Genomic DNA, 15,280 nt, shown 5'->3' with positions numbered 1-15,280 from the left:
CCGACTCTGTAAACTGTTCTAAATTTATACATTTAGTTGATACATTTCTTATCTTTGGACAGCAAACCCCTGGTAACGTCCCATTCTAGAATAATAACCTCACCCCCAACCCAGACTGGAGAACAGGGTCACAAGTGTGGAGAAAGGAGTGGCATAGAGTCTGCATAAACAACATACAAACTGCCCTGCCCCAACTCTCCTTCCCCCACAGCACAATATATGGCAGTTGCACTTTACTAGTCATTGTATTTCCCTTGTTGTTCTTTCCGGCTAGAGGTATAGAAGATCAGAACCCGTATCAGTGAATACATACAGGAGAGGTGAGTAGATTATAATACCACACATATAATAATAAAGATTAATTTGTTGCTTTTTCTCTCCCTCATAGAAACTCTGCCGGCCGGATCAGCAATCTTCCAAAATGTTAACAGTTTTATACAATAGCTCAGGGCTGCCCAACCAGTAGACCTTTAGCTGGTGGTCAGTAGATCTCAAGACTAGCGATGAGCGAATTTGTCGTGTTTCGCCACAAAATTCACGAAACAGCGAAAAATTCAGGGGAAAATCGTGAAATTGGAAAGTTTCACAAAAAAAAAAAACGTGAAATGCAAACATGCATGAAAAAAATCGTGAATTTGGACATTTTCACAACATTTCTTTGAAAATCTGACATTTTCATGAAAAATCGTGAAAAACTGAAATTCACGTCCAAGCTGATGCTGGTGTTAAAGTCAATGGGCATCCGAATGCTCGTCTACAAAAATTTTGATGCAGGCAAATTTTCGAGGGAGATTCACAAATTTATTCGCCGTCGGCGAAACGCAGAAATTTGCCGCAAATTCGTGCCAGTTGATATATTCGCCCATCACTACTCAAGACACTGTCAACAATCAGCTTGTCTAAATCACCCTCCTGTTACATGCTTTTTATTCACAAATTTATTATGTTACAGTTACATAAGGAATAGTTGTTTCTTAAATATAAAGTGAATAAAGTTACCGAGGAGTTTCATGACCACATAAAAGCACAAGACCGAAGGCCGAGTGTTTTTATACAGGTCATGGAACTCCGAGGCAACTTCTAATATCCTCATATTTTGCAACAAGGGCACTTTATTTATTATAATACACAAGTTTCAGTGAGTCATGTGACAGAAATGACATCAGAACTCACCGTTTATAACTGATGACATCAGAACTCACCATTTATAACTGATGACATCAGAACTCACCGTTTATAACTGATGACATCAGAACTCACCATTTATAACTGATGACATCAGAACTCACCGTTATAAAGATATAATTTACAGAATATTCATGGCTCTTGTGTATTTAAACCATGAATATCTTGTAAATTATATCTATCCTTATGCCTGGAGTAGTCCTTTTTAATGAAAGAGAATCCATGTTTTACTGTATCTGCATCCTTACCTTTATTGTGTCTCTTCTACAGGAGAAGCAATAGAATATAAAGCCTCTACTGTGAGTGTCTGTGATGTCACAAGGAAAGCTCCAAACAACTGAAAGCCAATGAGACACCAACGTCAAACCAAAGTTCATACCTGCACCTGAAAAGGACTTGTTAGGGGTCATTTATGAAAGGAACAGTAACACCAAAAAATAGAAAAGTTTTTAAGTAGTTAAAATATACCGTTGCACTGGTAAAAGTTATGTTTAAGCTTTAGAAAGACAACAACAGTTTATGTAAACAGGCTACTGTGTAGCCATGGGGGCAGCCATTCAGACTAAAAAGGAGAAAAGGCACAGGATACACAGCAGATAACAGATAAAATAGTATACAATGGGATTCTACAGATTGCATCTGTTATCTACTGTATATCCTGTGCTTGAATGGCTGCCCCCATGGCTACACAGCAGCTTGTTTATATAAACTATAGTAGTACTTATCTGTTATCTACTGTGTATCCTGTGCTTGAATGGCTGCCCCCATGGCTACACAGCAGCTTGTTTATATAAACTATAGTAGTACTTATCTGTTATCTACTGTGTATCCTGTGCTTGAATGGCTGCCCCCATGGCTACACAGCAGCTTGTTTATATAAACTAAAGTAGTACTTATCTGTTATCTACTGTGTATCCTGTGCTTGAATGGCTGCCCCCATGGCTACACAGCAGCTTGTTTATATAAACTATAGTAGTACTTATCTGTTATCTACTGTGTATCCTGTGCTTGAATTACTGCCCCCATGGCTACACAGCAGCTTGTTTATATAAACTATAGTAGTACTTATCTGTTATCTACTGTGTATCCTGTGCTTGAATGGCTGCCCCCATGGCTACACAGCAGCTTGTTTATATAAACTATAGTAGTACTTATCTGTTATCTACTGTGTATCCTGTGCTTGAATGGCTGCCCCCATGGCTACACAGCAGCTTGTTTATATAAACTATAGTAGTACTTATCTGTTATCTACTGTGTATCCTGTGCTTGAATGGCTGCCCCCATGGCTACACAGCAGCTTGTTTATATGAACTATAGTAGTGTTTCTGAAGCAAACACACCAGTTTTACCAGTGCAGGGCACCACTACATGATATTGTCATTACTTTAAAACACTTTAATTTTTTGGTGTTACTGTTCTTTTAAGTGCAGGGTGCAAAGTGCAATAAAACAGGCCCAATACACAACGCGCCTTTTGCTCCAAGCCCTGCACCTAAAATATAGCTGCAGGTCACTGGACTCCAAAGACAGAGCACAGAGGCCGGCACCCCCCGCCCAATAAATACAGAAGATATTAGGGATGTTGGTGGGTGCAGGGTAGGGAGCACTGTATTTATATGGCAAAAGTCACACTTATTTATGTGATCTGATAAAGAGGTGCAACATGTATAAAAGTGGGGGACAAACACAGACTTTCCAATGATACGATTTATTTTCAGTGTTGGAATGATTCAAACCAGGATGTCTGTATTCTTTCTGCCTGCTTGTGATTCGCTTAAATTGATACTGACGCTAAAAATCTACTTTTTAAAATATGAATGTACATTAAAAGTTACCTATAGGTTATGTTGATCGTTTTTTGCTGAGAGGTTTGTTTTTGTAAGTAATTGTTAGTTGAAGTTCCTAAACCTGACAGTTTTGCCAACCTGACTGTCCCATCTCAGTCTATCAGCGTTTCTAATGGTAACGGACTCCTGCTGCACAAATATGGCAGCCCCCTCATACAGGAACATGGGGGATCAGACCGGTAATGTAAAAGCATCCGGCAAATACTTTATGGCAAAGTTATAAGTAGCTTTCCAAGGCAAAATTATGATAAAAAAAGGAGTTTAATTTCTGGTGTCAGTATCTCTTTAGGGTAAGGGCACACACTAAGATTCGGGGAGATTTAGTCGCCCGGAGACAAATCGCCTCTTCGGGTGACTAATCTCCCTGAAAAGCCTTTCCACCGACCAGAATCTAAATCGCAGACGGGATGGCAATAGGAGAGCTTCGTTTTCCGAAGTCGCCCGAAGTTTCCCCATAAGGCAACTTAGGGCGACTTCAGAAAACGAATGCGAACGAAATTTAGATTCCAGCCGGCGGGAAGGGAGATCAGGGAGATTAGTCGCCCGAAGAAGAGGCGATTTGTTGCCGGGCGACTAAAACTCCCCGAATCTTAGCGTGTGCCCTTACCCTAAAGAGATACTGACACCAGAAATTGAGATCCATCCTGCCGCTGATTTAGATTCTAGCCGGCGGGAAGGCTTTTCAGTGAGATTAGTCGCCCGAAGAAAAGGCGATTTGTGTCCGGGCGACTAAATCTCCTCGAATCTTAGCGTGTGCCCTTACCCTTAAGGGAGTAAAGACTTGGATAGATGACAGTGGTCTGTTAGGACTAGGGATGCACTGAATCCACCGTTTTGGAATCGGCCAAACCCCCGAATCCTTAGCGAAAGATTCGGCCGAATACCGAACCGAATCCTAATTTCTATATGCAAATTAGGATTCGGTTTGGCCGGGCAGAAGGATTCGGCTGAATCGAATCCTGGATTGGGTGCATTCCTAGTTAGGACCAGCACTGAGCAATGTTGTTCTGTGAAACAGAAAGGACTTTGATTATAAATTGTCCCTGTTCTCTGCGTCAATAAATGTATCAATTCACTGAGAATGTTTCATGAGACTTCCCTCCACTGATACAATGAGGACACATTCCACTAACGGGCAGCGCCACCTTCTGGAACTGTCTGATATAAACATAATCTTTCTACAGCCTCCTACTTGGACTAAAACCCATAGAAGGAGGAGAACTTCTACTGCAAAGAGACTAATATGAGCAGGAGCTGATCACACATTCTAAACATGTTCTGGACAGTCAGGAATCTTTAATAAATGAGGGAAATATTAATGTTGGAGAGACAAAGGGGTCACAGCTGGTGCCACACGATACTGAGTCTCAACCCTGGAGCAGGTCAGGAATCAGCTGATTTACTCCCGAGTCTGCACTCACACATTATCCTGGGTTTAGAGCAGATTTCAGCAGAGAAATCCCATTCTCCTATAGTTCTTATGTCAGCGCCCAGTCCAACACATTGCTGTGAGTGCAGTGAATCTGTATTGGCTCAGACGTCCTTCTTCCATTCCCTATGCCCTGAGGAGAGAGGATTACCCATCTGGCCCAGGGATCTTTCAATTGGAGATTGAAGAGATCACCAAACGAGCGGATCTCTCAGTGATATTCTCACCTTGAGGCTGTAGGGCACAGTGATTGGATCATAATGAGGAGAAAGCAGGTGGTCTGATTGAGGATAGAATCAATCTACCGACGTGGTCCTCGATCTGACTCGATTTTTAAGCCTGGCCGATCCACATCTGTCCAACTTTCAGGGAAGCCCGTCGGAGGACCCCATACATTGAGCAATAAATCTGTCGGCAGCTTATATCTATCAGTGTTGGTTTAAGTAGTAAATATGCCCCTCCCTTTTTTTTTTTTTTTTTAAACAACCCACAGCCTTAAAGGAGAAGGAAAGGCATTGTACACTTGGGGGTGCCAAATGTTAGGCTGTACTGACTTACCTGAAACCCCGGGCTGGTGCTCCTATCAACAGAAAACTACACCGGCCCGGAGTTATACCAGTGAGCACCACGGAGTTATCATCTTCCGGCTTCTAGTTTCTTTGAATTTCCCGAGGTAAATGCATGCACATTCTAACGTAATAGATGACTTTTTCGCTAAAGTTCGGCTTATTGTTCTTCTGCGAATGCGCAGCCGCACGAAGAAAGAAGACACTGGAAGAGGATTGTTCCATGGTGCTCACTGGTATAACCCCGGGCCGGTGCAGTTTTCTGCTGATAGGAGCACCAGCCCTGGGTTCACGTAACTCAATACAGTCACTTAGGGGTGCCTAACATTTGGCACCTCCAAGTGTACGGATGCCTTTCCTTCTCCTTTAAAGGGCATATAAAGTGTAAAATAGAGTAAAGCTAGAAATGCTGTATTTTGTATACTAAATATAAACATGAACTTACTGCACCACAAGCCTAATCAAACAAATGATTTATGCTTTCAAAGTTGGCCACAGGGGGCTGTCATCTTGTAACTTTGTTATACATCTTTGCAAAACTAAGACTGTGCACATGCTCAGTGTGGTCTGGGCTGCTTAGGGATCGTCATAAACAAAGCTGCTTGAGTTCTGCATGGCTGGGAAGTAAGGCGGGGGCTCCCCCTGCTGTTCATAAGTATGATAGTTTCCCTGCTCAGCAGTTAGGGACCGTCTGACAATTCCTATCCACAGCAGTAAATGAAGGGAGAATTTCACTGTATACAGTCAGGTTTCTTATAAAAACTGTACACTTTTTTTAATTGAAGTCTATTGGAGGTTTCTTTTTCATTAAAGAAAGTAAAAATGGGATTTCATTTTTTTGCCTTTACATGCCCTGTAAAGGGCCCGAGTATGATAAATCTCGAAAATCAATTACAATTTTTTTTTAAAAACTTGAATTGAATTTGAATAAATCCCTAGTCTTTTTTGAAACAGGGGTTGTGTTTGCTTGTCAGGCAAGTATTGCTTGGAGACCTGGCTTGCTGCGGTGGTTTCAATAAAAGCCAATGTTATTCATATTCAGGAGAATTCCCTGAATTGTCTGAAAAACACGGGAAGAGATTACATCTTGTGTGCCATGAGTACAGCAGGGAATGTGTGGGACCAAGATCCATTAATTCTACCAGTTTCCTCTGTATTCAGATTCCATATTCAGATTCCATATTCAGATTCCATATTCAGATTCCATATTCAGATTCCATATTCCGATTTCATATTCAGATTCTATATGCAGATTCCATTTTTAGATTTCATATTCAGATTCTATATTCAGATTCCATATTCCGATTTCATATTCAGATTCTATATGCAGATTCCATTTTTAGATTTCATATTCAGATTCTATATTCAGATTTCATATTCAGATTCTATATTCAGATTCTATATTCAGATTCTATATTCAGATTGTGCACCTAACTTTACGTGAAAACAAAGGGAAATAAACTCAATTTAACATTTTATTACAGTAAAAAAAAAAACAAAGTTTGTTTGCTAACTATCATTTTCCAATGAAAAGATGAGCCACTTCCCTTCACATAAAGGGCAAGTCCATCCCGTATGCAAGATAAATATGATAATGTGTTTTAACAACAAAACATCTCTGCAGCGGCCTACTTGTATGATCCCGATTCAAATGGAGGATCCCTGGGAAGTGCGCAGGGGAGAGAAGTCTGACAGACTGGAGGTCGTGGGCTGAGACAGCAGGAGAAGGGAAAGTTACTGGTAGTACAACTCCAGGTTCATTCCATCGTGAATCTCATCTACAGGAAGCGTCAAGGAAAAACGACCATAAAATCTTTAGAAAAGGATGATCAGACTCATCTAATCATCTGTCCCCGGGCTACAAATTGGATCATACTATGAGCTAGGAGAGAACTCTATCAATACACCATTACAGCACTCACACTTCTTGCTGGTTTTCAGGCAGGTATGTACAGGACAGGGTGCCAATAACCAAGCTTTATGTTATAGCTGTGCTCAGTCTCATTCATAAGCTTTATATAGACATTTATAAATACAGAACAACCTCAAGTTCATGTTTTCCAGGTGCATCTCAGGTCATTCTGCTGGTCATGTGCTTTCAAAGAGAGCCAGCACTTTAGGATAGAACTGCTTTCTGATAGGCTGTTGTTTCTCCTACTCAATGTAACTGAATGTGTCGCAGTGGGACCTGGATTTTACTATTGAGTGTTGTTCTTATATCTAACATGGAGCGATTATCTGGTTACCTTCCCATTGATCTGTTGTTAGGCTGCTGGGTGGGAGGGAGGGGATGATATCACTCCAACTTGCAGTACAGCAGTAAAGAGTGACTGAAGTTTATCAGAGCACAAATCACGTGACTGGGGGCAACTGGGAAACTGACAATATGTCAGATTTCAAAATGAAATATAAAACTATCTGTTTGCTCTTTTGAGAAATGGATTTCAGTGCAGAATTCTGCTGGAGCAGCACTATTAACTGATGCGTTCTGAAATAAACGTGTTCCCGTGACAATATCCCTTTAAATTCTGAAAACAAATCGTACAAGAACAAATAAAATGCACTTTGCCTGTATGGGTGTGTGAAACAAAACATTGGTTCTGAGAAAATGTAACATTGGGTTCTACTAAGCAATAAATACTATTTGTACAAGTAAGCAACATTTGCCTTTTTATCAATTGCCAAAAAAAGCAACTGCCCGTTCAGTTTCAGGTCAATCAAGTTTATGATTTGGGGCAAAAACATGAAAGTAACACCATTCTTGAAGAATAGTGTCAAGGAATATGGGTGTTACTATTTTCTAATGTAACGGTCCCTTTATATCCCTAAGTGTTAAACGCTGCTGCACGTTCCAAGCCTGCGCTGCTCATGAAAAACTGACTAATTGCTGTTTTAAGTGTTTTTCTGTGCCAGGGATTCAGCTGTATGTATAACAGGGTGATACATCTCCCCTGCACTGCTCCTTCACACAAAGCTCTAATAATCTAAAGGAAAATCAAAACAGAGGAAATGAGTGGGACCAAATAATCCCCGGCACGTGCCATAATGAGTCGTCACTCTATAAACACTGGAAGTGGGTACAGCTCATCTCTGATCGGGACTCTTCAGAAAAGAACATCACGATTTGTTCTCATGCTCCTTAAAGGACAACTAAACCCTAAAAATTAATATGGATAAAAATGTCATATTTTATATAGTGAACTTATTGCACGAGGCTAAAGTTTCAGCTTGTCAATAGCAGCAATGATCCAGGACTTCAAACTTGTCACAGGGGGTCACCATCTTGGAAAGTGTCTGTGACACTCACATGCTCAGTGGGCTCTGATTGGCTGTTGAGAAGCTAAGCTTAGGGCTCCTCACTAATTATCCAGCAGAAAATGAGCTTCCCCTGTAATATAAGCTGATGCTACAGGTTTGCTGATTATTAAATTCTGATGCTAATTGCACTGGTTTCTGTGCTGCCATGTACTAATTATCTGTATTAAAGGAGAAGAAAACCTCCTGGGTGCAAAAACCCTCCCCTGTGTTGCTTCCCCTCCCCCCTGACCTACCTGTCCCGCTGGGCAAATGCCCCTAACTTGTTACTTGCCCTTCTATGCAGGTCCAGTCCACGGAGTTCACAGACGCCATCTTCTTCCACGCAATCTTCTTCCTGCTTTGACCGGCGTTTTGGCGCATGCGCAGTAGGAGCATTTCGCTGGTACGGATCTACTGCACATGCGCCAAAAGTCACTTTTGACTTTTGGCGCATGCGCAGTAGATCCGTACCGGCGGATTGCTCCTACTGCGCATGCGCCAAAACGCCGGTCAAAGCAGGAAGAAGATTGCGTGGAAGAAGATGGCGTCTGTGAACTCCGTGGACTGGACCTGCATAGAAGGGCAAGTAACAAGTTAGGGGCATTTGCCCAGCGGGACAGGTAGGTCAGGGGGGAGGAGGGAGCAACACAGGGGAGGGGGGAGGGTTTTTGCGCCCAGGGGGTTTCCTTCTCCTTTAATTACTAATCAGCCTTGTGCCATTTCTATTCTTTGTGTACTGTATATTGTGAGTGGGTCCCTAAGCTCAGTAAGTGACAGCAGCACAGAGCATGTGCAGTGAATCAGCAGAAAAGAAGATGGGGAGCTACTGGGGCATCTTTGGAGACACTGATCTTTACTGCTAAAGGGCTGTGGTTGCCTTGGGCTGGTACAGAAGCACAAAACATAATGTACAACATTTCTAGCTACTTCTTTAGTTAGGTTTTAGTTCTCCTTTAACTCTCACATAGCAAAGGGGTTACTTTAGAGCCGGCTCTGGTGAAAACTGTCTATCAGACACTGGCAGTTTCCAAGACTCCTTGAAGAAGCAATCAAGTACAAAGGATACAGTCACTTAATGACACGTGGTCTTTGAATATCGTGTACCTGGAAAAAATGAATATAATTACACTCTATAATACATTGGGGGAACCCCAGTGAGAAAATCCCTAACCTTTTACCCTAGGTAGGGTGGAACAAGCCCAAGGGTTTCTTCTTCTCCCAAGTGCTCCTTGTATGATCCCAACTGGGACCAGTAGAAACATGGGGGAATCGCACTGGCGTATTATTGACTATTGTATTAATTCTAATAGCTGTCTGTAAAGGGGTTGTTCACCTTTGCGTTAACTTTTAGTATGATGTAGATAGTGATTTTCTGAGTCAATTTGCAATTGGTTTTCATTTTTTATTATTTGTGATTTGTGTGTTATTTAGCCTTTTATTCAGCAGATCTTCAATTTGCATTTCAAGCAAGCTGGTTGCTAAGGTCTGAATTTCCCTAGCAACCATGCATTGATTTGAATAAGAGACTGGAATATGAATAGGAGAGGCCTGAATAGAAAGATGAGTAATAAAAAGTAACAGTAATAATAAGTGTGTAGCCTTACAGAGCATTGCTTTTTAGAAGGGGTCAGCGACCCCCATTTTAAAGATGGAAAGAGTCAGAAGTAAATATTACATATTAAATATTTAGTAATGAAGATGGGGAAGTGCTGGAGACATGCTCCATTTGAAAGCTGCAAATAGTCAGAAGAAAAAGGCAAATGACTAAAAAATAAATAATGAAAACTAATTGAAAAAGTTGCTTAGAATTGTCCATTCTATAACATACTAAAAGTTACCTTAAAGGTGAACCACCCCTTTAAAGAAACTCAGAGATTCTGTTCAGTAGGGACAAAGATAAGAAATTTATCAACTAAATGTATCAATTAAGAACAATTTAGAGCAGGGGTCCCCAAACGCCAGGCCGTGGCCTGGACAGTCTTGAACTGGGCTGCCGAGCCTAGGGGACAATTAATGAGGTGCGTCGAGTTGGACGACGACCCCTCCCGACCCCCTTCCCCGGTCCGTGCAAAAAAATTTGGCTCTACACCAGTCCCCAGGCCAAAAAAGGTTAGGGACCGCTGATTTAGAGAGTCAGCAACCCCCTTTCCAGGTGTCTTTGGGAGATGGCCTTTCTGTCATTCAGAGCTTTCTGGATAATGGGTTTCCGGATAACGGATCCCATACCTGTACCTCTAAGCATGTCTCCAGCAGTTCCCCATCTTCATAACTTAATATTTAATATTTACTTCTGACTCACTGACCCCATCTAAAAACAAATGCTCAGTAAGGCTACACATTTATTGTTATTGCTATAACTTTTTATTACTCTCCTTTCTATTCAGGCCTCTCCTATTCATATTCCAGTCTCTTATTCAAAGCAATGCATGGTTGCTAGGGTCATTTGGACCTTAGCGCCCAGGTTGCTGAAATTGCAAACTGGAGAGCTGCTGAATAAAAAGCTAAATAACGCAAAAACCACAAAAAATAAAAACCAATTGCAAAAATGTCTCAGGATATCACTTTCTACATCACACTAAAAGTATAGTCAAATGCGAACAACAGTTTAACACTATATAAAGGGTAACTTGACAGACGTTAGCTCACTTTCTGCTGTTTTATGACAATCCTTAAAAGTGGTTTAGCTACAGCACTCTATTATACTGAGCCCACGTGAGCTTCATAGAGCAAAGAGAGGGATAATGAAGAAAAGACAGATTCGGAGTCGACAGCTGCAGTACCTTTGGGTAATTATACCATATCCAGTAGCTCTAGTCTTATTTATGCCTTAGGTTGTGGTTGCCCTGTATTTTATGGCTTAGGTTGTGGTTGCCCTGTATTTTACAGTAAACTAGAGTCCTGTGCGGGTCCACTTTTTGGAACCTGTAGCCGACCCGTACCCACATTATTACCCACTTGGACCCGCTACCCGACCCAAAGTACCTTATCCACAACCCAGACCCGCTGACCATCAAGAATCAGGAAGTGCTGTAATTGTAAACCGGAAGTGACATCATCGGAAGTAGACGTGCCCAGAAAAAAAAGTAAAAAGTGCTGTTGAGAAGACCCCAGGCCCGCAGATCCGCATCTATACCCACACCCGGAACTTCTACCCACAACCCACAGGGTACTGCAGGTTTTTGCGGGGTACCCGACCCGCTACAGGACTCTACAGTAAACATCTCTTTAATGGATTTTTTATGCTGATGTTAATCTTCTAAAGGAGAAAATGAACTTTGTGACATCAGTTCTGCCCATTAAGTGATAGTCCACTGGAATGCATAGCATTATTATTTATGTCCTCCCCTCATACAAATACAGGTGATATATATTAATTTGCACATTCCAGTGCAGCTCCCGTGTATTGTGTATAAACTGTCAGATATGTTACTGATCTTGGCACTCACCATTTCTTAAGCACAATCTTATCCCACCGAGTCCCGGTTTGCGCTGCAATGAGTTTCTTCAGATCTTTAATGGTGTCATCCGAGCTTAAGAGAAGAGTCAAGGAGGTAAAACTGTGTGTTTAATAGGATAATAAGTCACTGTATGATTCAAGGTTCATGAAGATTTAGGCTGTTAGGCTCCCTCAGTCACTTGAGTCTACAGAAATTAGATATTGATTTAACCTTGGGAAATATGTATGATAACTGCAGCTCATGTCATAAATATAGGAGGCGTTCTATGCATGTGTATTCATGGGTCTGCACAGAAGAAATAGACAGTGTTTAAAGGGATACTGTCATGGGAAAACATGTTTTTCTGAAACCGCATCAGTTAATAGTGCTGCTTCAGCAGAATTCTGCACTGAAATCCATTTTTCAAAAGAGCAAACAGATTTTTTATATTCAATTTTGAAATGTGACATGGGGCTAGACATATTGTCAATTTCCCAGCTGCCTCCAGTCATGTGACTTGTGCTCTGATAAACTTCAATCACTCTTTACTGCTGTACTGCAAGTTGGAGTGATATCGACCCCCTTTCCCCCCCCCCCCCCCCCCCCCAGCAGCCAAACAACAGAACAATGGGAAGGTAATGAGATAGCAGCTCCCTGGAAGATCTAAGAACAACACTCAATAGTAAAAGCCAAGTCCCACTGAGACACATACAGTTACATTAAGTAGGAGAAATAACAGCCTGCCAGAAAGTAATTTAATCCTACATGTTTTTCCATGACAGTATCCCTTTAAAGGAAACATATTATGTAAAAAACAAGAATGCGCCAGGGCATTAAATGGTTTAGATATAGAAGGAATGTGCTTTAAAGGAGACATTTTGTGTAAAAAATAAGAATGTACCAGTGCATTATATTATTTAGATATAGAAGAATTGTGCTTAAAAAGTAGTGTTTCAGGCTGATTTATTGAATATTTCTGCAAAAACCCTAATAATCCCTCCCTTCTCTTCCACTTCCTGCTCCCTGAATTCCCAGGCTGTGGACTCAGCTCACTGCACTGTAGGACAGGAACCAATCAGCAGCTAGCAGGACCTGATAGGGAACTGACACCTGTCTGTGTGTGACTGCAGAGCTGTGATTGGCTGTCCCCCTCTTACTGTGCTTTTGGCAGGGACCGTTAGGACACGCCCACCCCTCACTTGAAACACAGACAGGGACCAGAGAACATCTATAGGTAGCTCTAATAAAGGGGCTATTTTTAAAGATAATATTAATTTTTAGCACCACGTAAAAGCAACACCATATATTACTTATAATTGCCTACAAAATTAGAGTTTTTCCATTTATCCTATATGTCTCCTTTAAAACATTTTGTTTCTGGTTACTTTATTGAAAAGTTCTGCAAAAACCCAACTAGTCCCGCCCATCTGTTCCACTTCCTGCTGCCTCCTTTCCCAGGCTGTGCAGGGGAGCAGGCAGCTCACTGCACTGTATGATTGGAACCAATCAGCAGCTAGGCTGACCTGATAGGGAACTGAAGCCTGTCTTTGCTTGTGTGACTGCAGGGCTGTGATTGGCTGTCTCCCTCCTACTGTGCTTCTGGCAGGGACCGTTAGGACACGCCCACCCTTCATTTGAAACTTGGACAGGGACCATGGCAGATCCATAAGGAGCTTCAATAAAGGGGCGGTTTTGAAAATATACATTTTTGGCCAAAAGTAAACCCAGCACCATACAGTATACACAATTGCCTACAAGATTAGGGGGTTAGATTTAGGGCTAGTCCACACGGGGAGATAGCGACGCGTTTGCGGTCGCGGCGACAAAGCGCCGCGACCGGCGCAGGCGACAGTTTTGTATGGGCGCCTATGGTAAAAACGCCTGTGCTAACCACACGAGGCGATGCGCTTTTCAACAGTCGCCTGAAAAAGCCTGGCGAGGCATTTTCAGGCGACTGTTGAAAAGCGCATCGCCTCGTGTGGTTAGCACAGGCGTTTTTACATAGGCGCCCATACAAAACTGTCGCCTGCGCCGGTCGCGGCGACTGTTGCGGTGCTTTGTCGCCGCGACCGCAAACGTGTCGCTATCTCCCAGTGTGGACTAGCCCTTAACGTGTATGTCTCCTTTAACTACACACCTCTTACCTGCGCCTCCACAGCATCGTGTTGATCTTACAGCTCTGAAAGGATACTTGCATTTCACTCGGACCTTCTTCCCCAGCCGGTCGTTACAAACAACCTCGATCATCATTTTTCCTTAAAAGACACGGGGAAAAACGGTTATTTCTATAGCAATCGTGATTCGTGCAAATGTTTCACATGATGGAAATTTAAAAAAATGTCGTTCAAAGCGACTTTTCTGTACACGTTTTCAGTGGGCCGTGCAGTTATTAGTAGGGGTATTTGCTGCTGTTTGTGTCCTACTCACTGCACTGCCAGTTCTGACTCCTGAAACATCACAGCTGATCAACAGACACAACTGGCCTGTGCTACATTACTTCAAGAGTCAGGAGAGAACCAAATACTGCTTTCTAGGGACAATTCAAGTTTTGCAATAAGGTATACGTCTATTTCCCTTTAGGTACAACAAGACACCCCCACACAGTCACAGCAATGTCCTATTCCTCTGCCCTGTGGCAGCAGTTCAGCCCCGAGGCTTCCAGACTTACTTGCTTATTAAGGAAAATACTGGCAGCAAAAATACTGGGACTATTGATACGGAACGAATAATCACAGCAGACGTGAAGTCAGGACGTTATCAAAACATTTGCACACAGCCTAATATCAGTTCAGTAAGCTCCCCTTTCCCACCAATAGGGAGTTAGAACGCTTTCGCCTCACTTCCGGGTATTATCTATACCGCCAGCCTGCTCTCTATAGTACGCTAAAGCTTCTCTATCCGGGGGCGGATACATCTATAGTAATCTGACGTAGTCACGCTTGTTATCGGGAAGTCCTTAGTCTTCGCTTAGGTCTTTGGAGGAGGCTGCTGTTTCTCTCTGTTGCTTACATTCAAAACAGATATTTAGGGAATCCCCTTGCTACGGACAATGATCTAATGTTTTGTTATATGTTGGCTGGAGCTGTTTCTTTAGAAGCAGACGTATAGCTTTTTTATTCGGCCAATTTCCTGTTTGTGATTTATGCAGGCTGGTTGCTAGGGCTCACATTACCCTAGCAACCACGCACTGATTTGAATAAGAGACTGGAATATGAATAGGAGAGGCCTGAATACAAAGAGGAGTCATTAAAAGTAGCAATGCCAATATATTTGTAACTTTACAGAGCATTTGTTTTTAGATGGGGGTCAGTGACCCCCCTATTTGAAAGCTGGAAAGAGTCAGAAGCAAAAGGCAAATAATTAAAAAAAATAAAATAATGAAGACCGATTCAAAAGTTTAAAGGGGTCATTCACTTTTAGGGTCAGTCCACACCAGCAGATTCGGGGAGATTAGTCGCCCCAGTGACAAATTCCCTTTTCTGGCCGAAAAGGGAACTGTCTTCCCCCTGCCCTTCGCAGG

At 42.2% G+C, this 15,280-nt stretch overlaps 1 protein-coding gene across 3 annotated transcripts; it reads right to left on the bottom strand.

Annotated features, from left to right (window-relative positions):
* Positions 1-6,488: 6,488 nt before the first annotated feature.
* Positions 6,489-14,941, bottom strand: ubl5.L (ubiquitin like 5 L homeolog). 3 transcript variants are annotated; one of them, XM_041587213.1, is made up of 5 exons: positions 14,429-14,941; positions 13,905-14,015; positions 11,770-11,848; positions 9,390-9,427; positions 6,489-6,804 (listed from the first exon to the last, which is right to left on the bottom strand). In XM_041587213.1, the coding sequence occupies exons 2-5, from the start codon at positions 14,008-14,010 to the stop codon at positions 6,761-6,763; spliced, it is 267 nt and encodes an 88-aa protein (XP_041443147.1). In that variant the 5' UTR covers positions 14,011-14,015; positions 14,429-14,941; the 3' UTR covers positions 6,489-6,760. The 3 variants fall into 3 exon arrangements, with proteins under 3 accessions (XP_041443147.1, XP_018109136.1, XP_018109137.1); XM_018253647.2 differs by having other exon boundaries at positions 11,770-11,880; positions 14,429-14,936; XM_018253648.2 differs by having other exon boundaries at positions 11,770-11,853; positions 13,952-14,015; positions 14,429-14,620.
* Between the last annotated feature and the right edge of the window lie 339 nt (positions 14,942-15,280).

The sequence above is a fragment of the Xenopus laevis genome, chromosome 3L, assembly GCF_017654675.1.
Source record: "Xenopus laevis strain J_2021 chromosome 3L, Xenopus_laevis_v10.1, whole genome shotgun sequence".
NCBI lineage: Eukaryota > Metazoa > Chordata > Amphibia > Anura > Pipidae > Xenopus > Xenopus laevis.
This window is presented reverse-complemented; position numbering and strand designations above follow the sequence as displayed.

What these genes read in the sequence shown, in the direction of transcription:
- ubl5.L (XM_041587213.1), bottom strand. Translation starts at nt 14,010, where the DNA reads ATGATGATCGAGGTTGTTTGTAACGACCGGCTGGGGAAGAAGGTCCGA. An exon ending in ACGATGCTGTGGAGGCGCAG is followed by an intron (nt 11,849 to 13,904) that starts GTAAGAGGTGTG and finishes TCTTAAGCTCGG; the next exon opens with ATGACACCATTAAAGATCTG. An exon ending in CCACGTGTCATTAAGTGACT is followed by an intron (nt 6,805 to 9,389) that starts GTATCCTTTGTA and finishes CGCTTCCTGTAG; the next exon opens with ATGAGATTCACGATGGAATG.